We start from the raw sequence: 12605 nt of genomic DNA, 5'->3' as shown, positions 1-12605 counted from the left end.
ACAATGTAATTGTGTAGCCTCACTGAATGATTTATATATTTGAGTTTAAGACTGGCCCTTGGGCTTGTTCCATATGCTCAAGCACATAAGTCTCTTGTTGGCTTTGCTCTTGAAAAGGCAAGTGGCCAAGCCATGTGCAGTAGAATTAGTTGTTCAGCTCTATTGTCTGGGTTAGGGTTAATCACAGTGGCTTGCTTCTTTCAGTGCTGAATCATCAAGGGGAAAAAATGTAAGCTTGGCAGTAAAATATGTATGTGCTGCACTGTAGATTTTCAAGCTTGCCTTTGCAAATTAAAACCAGGAGCATATATTAAACGGAGGGCTCAGAAAGCTTGAAATGGCTTTTCTCCCCTTCAATAAGGTGTTTTATCCATAATCTTAAATAGAAGCTGTACTACTGAAAGCACTTCTGTAGCCCTGGTGGAATAGACAGAGTACAGAAATAAACACAAAAAAATGGAAAAGGCTGTTCTGGGTCAGGAAGAAAAAGGTCTCTTTGTACCAACCTGTCTGTGGATGGGACTGTGAGAGGAGGCAGTGTTGTCTCTTTCTAAGCCCAGGGAAGCCTCTGCTCAAAGAAGAGATGTAAGCTCCTTCAAACACAGAAGCAGCAGCAACTGAAGCCTGCCAAGCTAATCTGGAGACCTGAGAAACCTTCTGTATACCATTTTAAAGAGACAGTGAGCGGCTGAACTCTTCTGGCATTGCCAGACCTCTTACAAAATGAGCTATAATGGGTAGGGACAGGGATTTGTTGGTTCTTTCTATGTGCAGAGACACAAAGCCATGGTTGCAAAGCTTCAGGAATAGAGCACGCAGCTGTGGCTCTGGAGCTGGCCTCGGAGGGTTTCCTGCTGCCTGCTCTCCAGGCTCTGGCCCAGCTACGTGCATCCACACTTATTTACATAAGTGCACATACTGGACAGTTATCTTTGGCCCTCACAGAGCCGCACCCTCCAAAACATATGCAAGCATTGGCAATAGGACACATAGGAGAAGTCCAAGCACCACATCAGCACACAACATTTAAGACTTGCTATAAAACAAGGTCTGGAAAACACAGAACTTTTCTCTCTTGCTTTTATGCATATTGTCTGCTGATAAGCATTTTCAATCATGGGTGTTCACAGACAGAGCTGTGGCTGACAAATAGGTCATATAGCAGCTTGTACTGTGGTGGGGAGAAGTGTTATAGTTAGGGCAGAACTGACCTCTGAAAGCAGACGAAGCTGTGAAGAAGTCTCTAGCAGAGAAATACAGAGGGAAAACAACACAGTGCAATAAAAAAAAACCATGAGGCTTAGATTTAAGCCTAAACTTAGATCTAGGCTTAGGACCCAGAAAGAAGGAGTCAATTTTGATGCTAATTAATGAATGAGTCTTCGTAGCTCTGAGTTTGTGAGGGACATCCTTGGCCAAAAGTAATGAAAAGCTTTATCTTGTGCAGTAGAACCACCCCTGATTATCATACACTGAGATGAACAACTTTAGTTGCCATGGGAAAGGTTTATACAGATTTGGGTTCCTCATCCAAAAAAAATTAATCTGTCCTCTTCAGTCAGCATCTTTGTTAATAATAGCCATGTTGCTTTATAGATTGCCTCTCTCCCTAATTTGATCAAAATAATAAAGTGTAGAAGCCAGGTAGCAGACAGTCTGAAACCAGAGCTGCCTTTACCTCTCCTGTACTAACATCTGCTCACGAAATGACCCAGTCCTCTTATGAACCCAGCTACAGCGTATGACTTGGATAAATTTTATGTATCTCTTCCAATGGCTATCCATTACTTCCCGGAACCTCTCCTGGCCAGCTGAGCAGAAATAGGCATCTGCTAAACACAGTAAGGTTGCTGCTGCTTCTCAGAGAGCCAGAGCAGGGCGAAGCAGCAACACCATGCCCAGACCCTGCCTGCTGCATTTTCCCTTTGGTTTCCTCTGCTTGTTCCAGCTTGTTGCTAAAATACCTTTTTTGCTCCAGCTGAATTAGCAGAATACTGAGACACCATTGAAAGCAGGTTTGTGCCACGTGTCAGACTGACTGATGGCTATAGCACTCCTCCACAGTAGTAGTGGTCTGGGATATGGTGTGTGCTTTGCTTTTGTGATTTGATCAGTGCATGCTGGAGGGATAAACAAAAAGGACATTTGTAGCTTGGTCATGGAGCCAGCAGAAGGGAAATGACTCTTACCTTTGAGGAAACCTGAGCAACTGTGGAAAGACCATTCATACTCCCCAAATAATCCCACGAAAAGCTATACTTGGCATACATGAGCCTTTAGTCTAAAATAATAGCTACAATACAGTAATTTTCTGCTGAGGAGAAAAAAAATAGCAAGTATTCCTTAAGCCACCCTTCAATGTAAGGAAGGAGATTCATTGCTGACAACCCTGCTGATAACCAGAGAGAGTGTCACTCATCTCATTGGGACGTGGCTGAACTCAAGGCAATCCCATCCACACCAAGTTTTCCCCTCTGATGGAATGTTTGGCTGGCTCCACACTTGCGTCCAAGGCTTCACAAGCTGTTGTGGGTATGATGGCATTAAGATATAAGACTACCCAGATTCAGAAAGGTAGCAGCATACAGTTCTATCAGCAGGATAATTGCTGGAGCTCTTACTAACAAGAGATCACTCCTTCCTCTTTCTCAGCTAGCACTGTACAAAAGGCTATTCCTTGATTGTCCCCATATGTACTTGCAGTATCCATTTGAGATGAAGCTTTTTTAGAAATGCCTTAACCTTAATAACTAACTCACTGAGGGGATTGTGCCTAACTAAGGGAAACACTGAAATCTATAACAGAAGGCACTGTTGATGAACCAGGTATTGTTTATTGCTGTTAACATAATGTACCAAGTCAGGAAAGAACTTTGAATCAATGTAATTTTTTCCAGCTTGCTGCTTACCAGAACTTGCTGGTGTTGGAGATGGGCTGTTTCTGCTAGGTCTGACCTCTCATTTGTTTTATGAGGTAATGTGGATCAATGACAATTCATAATATAGAACCAGACTAATTTCCAATTAAATGTCTCCCTCCAAGATAAAATTCCAGGTTTAATTTTGTTCTCATTATAATGATTTTATTTTGGCTAAAGAAGGATCAGCTCGTTAGCAACACATATGCAGATGATTATATTTAAACAAACATGCCAGGAATAGAAGTTTAAACTTGGTAGAAAAAAATATATAATGAATTTGGTCTTACGAAGGCAAATGCTCAATTCACTGAGCAAGATGCTATGTTCCTGTCCCCCAGTGAGAGCTACAAGAAAGAGCAACATAGCTAGATCCCCAGTACCTCACAAGAAATGCAGACCTCTTGGTGTTTAAAAAACTTGTGCATAGTGGCTTAGCTCCTGTGAGGCAATGGTGAAAACGAGCTCTGATACCTTGGTAGCAATATTTTTCTTTAGTTGCTGTTATAAGAGAAGGGCAATATAGGATTATTGGCCAGATGAGCAAGAGAGACCTCTCCTTGGCCATCAAACCATGTTCCGTCAAAATCAGAGAGCATCATTTATTTCACTTAGCAAATAGAAAGCTAAGGAAGGGGATCTGGTTGCTCTCTGCAATCACATAATGAAAGCATGCACCAGGGAGTGCAGAGAACTATTTAAGCTAAAGGACAATGCTGGCACAACAACAGATGGTTATAAACTGGCCACAAATACTTTTAGGCAGGAAATTAAAAGGCAATTTCTAGCCATTAGAGGAGCGAGCTTTTGGAAAAGCTTTCCCTTGAGAGCAGTTGGGCAGGAAAATAATTAGTTTTAAGATGTTATTAAAAGGATTAAAAATGCAGTTGCTAGAGATAGGATGAAGTGGGATGGGGAAGAAATACATCCCCTCATATCCACCAAAGGCTTAATTGCTTTACAAAAAAGGTATGCACAGTGTTATGGGGGAAAGATCCATAAGGCATCTTAGTATGTATGGAAGGACTCATATGCACTGTTAGATTAAAACAGATTACTAAAGACCTACATTTACATTACTGACATTTCCTAGGCACTCAATTTACAGTTTTTAAGCACACCTAGAAATATTAACAAGTTGTCAGGGCTGGGCAGCTCAGTGTCTTTTTCAAATATAGGCCTGATTTCTTATACAACCACACTTTAGATATATTGTCAAGTCCTGGGGCTTGGCTACCAGTGAAAACCCTGGATCTGGGCCAGCTGTCAGAGAGACCAGCATACGTGTCAGTGCATGAGGCAACTGACCTCATGCACTGACACGTATGGCCTCAGGGGGACAGCAACTGGGGTCTCAGCAAATGGCCTCAGGGGACAGCAACTGGGGTCTCAGTGTGTCCAGGATGAACTACTGGAGGGATCCGCCTGTACTTCGTTCCTATTAATGGTCTTTCATAGTGACTAGCTGGTGTACTTGCCTGTACTGTGTTTTCTCTTTGTGTATCTATGTGATATGTCCCTTTTGGCAATACATGTTTGTCCCTGGTATGCCTGGACCTCAGGGCATATTGCTGCAGCAACCCTTTTGGGGCTACCAGATTGGACAATTCTTAACATAAGGAAGCACAATGGACACATGCCCCATAATGTTTTGGGTTTTTTTTTCCTCTTTATTTGCAGGTCAATGCCAAACTGTACAGAAAGGTATGTTGTGACTTCACCTGCTGTCCTTGGAGAATCTCAAAACCTTAAGTATTTCTTAATTATTTCTGACAAGTGTTCTAATGTCGGTGCTATAGTAGGTCTTGTTCCTAGAGAGATGATCTCTTTCACATAAAGCAGGATTTTGCTGCTGTGACAATGGCATTTTTTACCAGCCAGAGACATTAGCAAGAGGAGTCTCAAATGTAGGCCTATTACCATAATAGCCAGTCATTTTACAAAGAGACATCTCTCTTACTACTCCCTTTTCACTTCCAAGTGGGTTGAAGATATTACTAACATTTATCCTTCTTAAGACGTTGTCCCTTGCCCATGGCAGGGGGGTTGGAACTAGATGAGCTTTAAGGTCCTTTCTAACACAAACCATTCTATAATTCTATGCGTATGAGACAGCCTTTGTTTCCAGAAAACACGCTTTATTGATTTTGATGTTTTCCAAGATATTTTTTAAATGAAGTCTCATGTTGCCCGGTACTCCGGTGTTTTCTGGTCAGGTATTTATTCTTTCATTGCTGTTCAGGTATTGAATTAACAACATAAATCTTATTTTAGAAACAATCTTTATCAATCAGATAAACTTTGATGCCCTATCAAATTATCAGAGACCATCTGAATTCTGAATGAAATCTACTTGCATCAGACTGTTCACAATCAATCTCCAGACCAAGCATACTTTCCATCATCTTTCTATAAATGGTTTTAGATAACAGATTCATTTGAGAGTATTGCAAACTGCCTCCAGTTTATCTGTGAACAAAAAAAAAATAAGTTCATTGCAATGTTATTTGTTATGCTGCCTTTGAATTGTGCAGAGTATCAGTGAAGTGACTTTTCTTATGTTCGTCTCCTTTTCATAGCCAAATGCGTGGACATTGCCTTAAGTTCTTGCACTGATGTTACCTATACTCAAATGTCATATCCTAATTTTCTGGATCAGAAATCTCGAGAAGTGATTGAGTACAGCTCTGAGTACATCCTCATCAGCGTGCTGCAAAACTTGCTCCAGGGAGAATGCAATCCAGACCTGAGGCTCCTGGGCTGCTCGGTGCTGGCCCCACAGTGCGAAAAGGACAAAGTAATAAAGCCTTGCAGGCATGTCTGCGAAAAACTGAAAAAGAATTGCCTCCATGCCTTTGATGCAATAGACATGGCTTGGCCCTACTTCTTAGACTGTGATCGTTTTTTTGCTGGAGAAGAAGAGGGCTGTTTTGACCCATTGGCAAAGCTGCGAGGTAAGGAAGGAAGCGCTGCTGATGCATCTTACTCATCTAGATGGGAAGGGTCTCATCTCACTCAGCTTGATGTGTCTATGTGTCCTGGTTTTGGCTGGGATAGAGTTAATCCCCTTCCTAGTATCTGGTGCAGTGCTGTGTCTTCAGCTTTAGTCTGAGAACAATGCTGATAACACACCAATGTTTTAGTTGTTGTTCAGCAGTGCTTACCCTGATCAAGGACTTTTCAGTCTCATGCTCTGCCAGCGAGAAGAACAAGAAGCCAGGAGGGAGCAGAGACAAGACACCTGACCCACACTAGCCAAAGGGGTATTCCATACCACAGCATGTCATGCACAATATATGAAGTGGTGGGAGCTGGCTGGAAGGGGCTGACCATTGCTCAGGAATGGGCTGGGTATCAGTCAATATTGGTGATGAGCAATTGTATTGTGCATCACTGTTTACTGGGTTTTATTCCCTTTTCTCTTTTTGTTGTCTACCTTATCATTAAAGTTATTATTACTATTAGTAGTATATTTTACTTTATTTCAAATATTAAACTGTTCATATCTCAGCCCATGGGTTTCACCTTTTTCTGATTCTCCTCTCCATCCCAGTGGGGAGCTGGGGTGGGTGAGCAAGCTTCTGTGCGGTACTTATTTGCTGGCTGGGGTTAAACTGTAACACTATGTCACAAAACTTTTCTGCTTGTCATCTCAGCTGTAAGGTGTGATTCATTTTGCTCCATATATTTTAAACACTAAAACTGGGCTCAAGAAGCATCTGTTTCTGTCCCTCATATAATAAGAACATCAAGACAGGCAGCTAAGAGCTCGATGTTTGGACTGCCAATGTGCATTTAAATAAGCCCTGCTCTGTGTGATAGCTATCTATATATTTGAAATATATTATTTAAAAACTGGAACTTTAATGCACTCATGAATACACGACTACTTGACAAGCTCATTAAAATAATCTCATTAATGATTGTCACAGATTTTTCTTCGATGAAGTCCCAAATAACTGAAGACAGCTGAATCTCATAAAAAATTTATTTGATCCACTAGATTCAAAGGGAGAAATCTGTACATTTTGTTACTAAAATGTGCTAAGCACGCTGAAGTCCAAATTATAACTGGAGGTTGCACAAATTATTTGTCAGTATGCATATGCATTAGTATGATTTTGCAAACAAAGTATGCCACAATAAACAGTGTGGGATGTGCTGCATAGATTGAAGGTTTTGATTGCAGCTGGTTTTTTTTATACTTTTAGTGATGAAAAAGGTGTTTTGCAGAAAAGTGCAGACATTCATACAGTCCTCTGTGCATCATGGTTTTAACCACTGTGTTACAATTCTTCTTTACAGGAGAAGTAGTTGTTGAGGAAGATCTGCCTTCAGACTTGCCAGGAACTTTTATCCAGTTCGAACACCATTCGTATTCCCAAATGGTGAGCATGTTGAAGAAGACTGCTTCTAAGTGCTCCCATATTGCAACAACCTACAGCATAGGTCGCAGTTTTGAAGGGAAGGACCTTTTTGTGATTGAGTTTTCAACCAAGCCTGGACACCATGAACTGCGTGAGTTATATCAGTGTTGATCAGGTTGCTTGAGGGGAGTCCAGATTATCTGAGTGAAAACAGGTCTTTTTAATGGGATATCACTTAAACTCTGAAAAACATTGATTCAAAAACTTTTCTCCTCATTTACGTTCTTGAATTGAAGTGATAGCTGATGATTTATTGTAGCAGTTACAGTCCTGGTGCAATTTCATATCTTTATGACCTCCGTTTATGGCTGTGGATGACATTCCTTGTTTCTAGATGTATGACCCTGCACTTGGTTGCAGTGATATGGCTATTATTTATTTGTGACCAGCATTCAAAGAAGCTGGAATTGGTTTCTGTTACTGACCCGCCTGCCCTCTCCCTCATCTACTACTTCCTCAGTCTCCTTTTATTTATCACTGTACCATCAAACCCTACACACTTCCTACAAGTATTGTTCTTCTCTAGTCCTTCACATCCTAAAATATGTAAAACTTGTGAGAAGCCCTCAGACACAGGAGGACACTGACGTCAAAAAAGAGCAAGAGCAGCACAGAAAACAGTCCTCCTGAACAGAGATTCAGGTCAGTGCAATACTTGTCAGTGTAGTGGGTAAATGATACCAGGAATTTATGTTCTCATAGCAGTTGAATACCTTTGGTATACGTGTCCTCACAGCTTTTTTTCAGTGGGGACCAGTGCTGATCTCTGTTTTGTATATTCATCATTGAGACAGGAAGGGACAGATTTTTAAATATTTTAAATCCTTAAATGCCAATCATTTTCTTAGGAAGTATTAGATAGTATTTTCCAGTTAAGAGCTCCCAGCTAAAAAATAGTACCCAACTGAATCTGGTGACTGCTATGGCTATTGCAGCATACCAGAAGCCTCAGGCTGCTTCTCATCAGGCTATCTCCAGCACCAAAGCAACCTCAGCAGTGTAGCAGAATGGAACCATATCTGACTTAATACTTTATTGAGAGCTGATCTTAAGGTTCTTTCCAACCCTAACTGTTCTATGATTCTATGATTATCATCTCAGGTCAAGTGACTGTGTCCTCTGCGTGCTATGCTGCAGGGGAGGCAGAGAAGACTGGCGTTACCTTTGTTTACTCTTGTCCATGTTGCCTTACATGGTGCAGAAGTATTTTGAGGTGCCTTTAAACTTCATCAAGGTCCCAGTCTTACACATCTTACACAGAGCAAAAATCTACATTAACTATTTCCTGTCTGATCATCCTTCCTCTCTTGTGTAAAGAAAAGAAGCTATAGGTGTCTTTTTAAGCTGATACTCCATTTGCCAGCAAAACAAAAAGCCTGTGAATCAGACTTTTAAATTAAAGCTGTGATATGGCATGATAAAAAGTGGTAGTTTAACACATTATCTAGCATTTCCTTCTAAATCTATTGCTTCATGCAGCTCAAGACAGCATAAAAGAGGCTGGAAATAGCTTTAGAGCTGGAGGTTTTGCCAGCCTGAGCAAGTGACATAATAGCTTTGTGCCAGCCCTTGTCCAGTGTCTATTGCTCGAGGCTGACCAGGGTCAAAGATGAAGATAAAGGGATAGGCAGGAGAAGGTGTCTCCAAAGTGCATCTATTTTACACTTTCCATTAGTCTTTAAGGAAGGATGGTGATTGAGAGAATAGCTGTGGGGAATAGTGAAGTTATATATTTCTAATAGTCTTATTTCAAGGCTATTTAACCTAAAAGCCACTTTTTATGCACGATCCAATTTCTTTTCCAAATAAAGGGGTAATATATTATGCATCTGCAGGTCATTTCTAGGATCTGTGACAATATAAGGCATTCAATTACCCAAGAAAAATAAGTGTGCCAGGAGTGTGTTTTGTTCCTTTCCAGCCATGTCTTGGTATTTTTGTTTGCAGCATTCTTTGCTCACAATTAATGATGAGTTCAGCAGACGCTCGGAGCAATGAATGCCTCATACAGTTTGCGATCCTGAAAGTATGGACTTACTTTATTTCACACTATTTCAGTTGTTGAACTGACTGGAACTGGTGTGCTATTTACAGGAACGTATGCATTGAATTAGTGTAAATAAAGCTTTCTGACTCATCAGTAAGCTATCTGGCTTACTCTGCTTCTGGAAGTCATCCAGATATAATCAAATTAAAGTATATCTCATTACTTCATATTCCACAGTCAAGCCAGAATTTAAGTACGTTGGCAATATGCATGGAAATGAAGTTGTGGGGAAAGAACTACTAATATACCTTGCACAGTATCTGTGTTCGGAGTATCTTCTCGGGAACCCTCGCATCCAGACCTTGATTAATAACACAAGAATTCATCTCCTACCTTCCCTGAACCCTGATGGGTATGAACTGGCTGCAGAAGAGGTAACAGATTTTTTATAAGCAATGTTTAGGGCTTCATGTTTCTAAAATTCCCCATAGGAAAGGACAAAGTGGGAAGGGAGTAACACGTATGGGAGGGAGTGTTAATAATCAGCAGCCAGAATCCAAGGCTTGTTTGTTGGTAGGTTTCTTTCCAAAGATGATGTGAATAGACCTAAGAACCATGTTTTTCATTTTTGCTGCCTGCATGCAATGACGTGGGAATGACTGTTATTCTTTCACGCATTTAGCATGCTCTGCTATCAGTTCTAGAACAGAATGCCCACTGACTCACTGTAATCACTGTTAATTATTTTATAAGGAAATGTAGTTTAACGCTGTGGAATAGATGTTCTTCCTCATTTAGGAGAGCTGGTATAATAATAACATGCGAATACTTTCTGTACTGTCACACCTCCATAATGAATAGCAGTTTTCAGAGATTAGCTGGTGTCTGAAGGAGACCTGCAAAAGCAAAAGTTTTATTATGTGTTACCTGACATTCTTCTTCTTTTCACCTCATTTTTATCGCTAGCACCATTAACATGAAAAATAGGACCTTTCTTTTTCTTCACTGCTCATATGATGAGTTCTGTTTGTTGTATGAGACTGGGGTTATTGCATTCTGCATGATCCTGTCTTGGACTATCATCTGTATTTCCATTTTTCTCCTCGTCTAACCCGCTCCGCATGCTGCTCTCTGCTTAGTAAGAAGATGCTGTGTTCCTCTCATGAGTCACATCACTGGTGAGTGAAATGCTTCCTGCATTCTAGTTACTGCTTTGGGGATAAAAAAATAAAGATTAATAAGTGTGTTTTTGTAACAGTATGGACATTTTCAGTTTACTTCTTTTAAAACTTCCCCTTAATTAAAATGGCATTTTACATAATTGCCAGAAAGTGATATTTTGAGACAAGAAGTTATTCTGAGGTTGGTTTCTACGTTATAAATTAGGGAGCTGGTTACAATGGGTGGGTCGTCGGACGGCAGACAGCTCAGAACTTGGACCTGAACAGAAACTTCCCTGATTTGACATCTGAGGCTTACAGAAGAGCTGGGATTCGTGGGGCCCGCCTAGATCACATCCCCATTCCACAGTCCTACTGGTGGGGTAAGGTATGAATTACACATTTTATGAATCACATATACCAGAGAGCAACTCATGAATTGAGAACCTGAGATTTGTTGGTCTGAAATTATTCTCCGGTAATCAGATTCTATAAGTAGGACTAAACTGGACAGGCTCAGAATTGACATGACAAATCATGGTGTAGGTCAGGCCAAAGAGGCAGGTGTCACAAATAATTCGGAAAATTTGTGAATAATTTGGATTTTGCTATTTTAGATTAAGAATCATGAATTTTGGAAGAGGGTCACAAGTGTGTAATGATTCATCATTAGTGATATAAGCTCTGGGAGCATGTTAAAGACTTTATCGCTTTGGCTGTCTTTGCACTAAGCTCTGCACAGGTTTGATGCAACAGTGATTTCTGCCTTGGAAAATGTAAACAGGTTTCATGCGAAGTGTGGCATCACCTTCCACAAAAAGGATGGTTGTAAAGTGACTGTAACCAGTTGGAGAAATGCAACAGCCTGTGAAGCTGCAGTGGTGCTGGAAGGGAGAGTTGCTGCTGCCTCCAGTCCTAGGGAGCAGGATGCAGGCAGCTCTGCAGAGCCTTGTTTGCATCATCACTAAGCTTCACGTTATGTGGTGTCCAGGAACGCAAAGCTCCATCCTACCTGAGGCCACGTCTAAATCCCACAGGCATCTCTGATGCTGCCCCAGTGTTTTGGTACTCCATTTTACAGTACTGAAATCTGGATAAAATCACCTCACTTCCTCAGGATAATGTACACATGAAGAAGCAAGATTGTGAAAACTCGGGAACATGCACTGTATTAGACCATTATTTTTCAACATAACTAATTCAAGAAGTTTATTCTATTTTATGCATGTAGCCCAAAGCGTCTCCAAATCCTTATGCTTTGATGAGGAAGCAATTTGCCTGTGACCTGAATGGCACCACAAAGTCTTAACTGCAACTTCACATGGATCAGTAACTTGGCAGTATATGGTCTCACAGCCCCACATCTCTCTTCTCTGCCAGTGATACCATGAGAAAGCCAAATCAGCTCTCCCTTAATGAGCTTCAGCTTTGTGAGACAGATGAACCCATGGCTCCTACTGTAGTCATCTTTGCACATGCAAAAACATTAGATTAGATGTTTCAGCACCAGCCTCTGAGCTTTCATTTACTTAATAGTGTTTATTATCTGCCTTATTAAAGTAATTATCCAAGTATTGCAGGGGACTGTATAAAGATCAGAAAATGAAAGCGAGCTCCCAGCCAATCCCTTAAACTCAGGAGACCTCTTGCTTGCCCGTAACCCTTGCTGTACAGCACATTTTGCTCCCCACAGTTATGAATTATTGTAATAAGTGGTCTGAGGGCTCAGACTGAGAGACTTCAGGCTTTATTTGAAATTGTGTTAGACTGGCTTGATTCAACCAGAATCTGGAAGTCTGTGCCAGTGGCGGCTGGCATAGTCTTGAGGAAAATGAGTCTGGTTGCTTCTAAAAGGGAAAAAAGAAATCTTTGAAAGCCAAGGAGTCAGTGACTAATTGTAGTATAATCGACAGAAATGAGATTCAGGTTTAAAAGTATATTGACCGTTCCTTGTGCTCATGCAGAAATATTTTAGCTGTTTTCTAATTGTGTCCTAGTGTTCTTGTGCGATGAACACTTTAGAATTGATCTCTTCTGACTGAAAAAACAACAGTCCTGGTGAAAAAAATAGCGAATCATCCCCACATTAAAGGAAAAGCCTGTGAATAGTCAA

The 12605-nt window shown here is 40.8% G+C and overlaps 1 protein-coding gene across 1 annotated transcript in view; it reads left to right on the top strand.

The window, feature by feature from the left end:
• The window catches only part of CPZ (carboxypeptidase Z), a 33325-nt gene that overhangs the window by 7864 nt on the left and 12856 nt on the right, over positions 1-12605 (top strand). The window contains exons 2-6 of the mRNA XM_057426762.1: positions 4599-4622; positions 5498-5872; positions 7224-7436; positions 9570-9766; positions 10719-10880. Of these exons, the coding sequence (XP_057282745.1) occupies positions 4599-4622; positions 5498-5872; positions 7224-7436; positions 9570-9766; positions 10719-10880 (971 nt within the window). The remainder of the gene's footprint in view (positions 1-4598; positions 4623-5497; positions 5873-7223; positions 7437-9569; positions 9767-10718; positions 10881-12605) is intronic.

Source organism: Pezoporus wallicus, unplaced genomic scaffold (assembly GCF_028554395.1).
Source record: "Pezoporus wallicus isolate ANWC-B61680 ecotype Strahan unplaced genomic scaffold, APGP_CSIRO_Pwel_v1 scaffold_13239, whole genome shotgun sequence".
In the NCBI taxonomy this organism is placed as follows: Eukaryota; Metazoa; Chordata; class Aves; order Psittaciformes; family Psittacidae; genus Pezoporus; species Pezoporus wallicus.
This window is presented reverse-complemented; position numbering and strand designations above follow the sequence as displayed.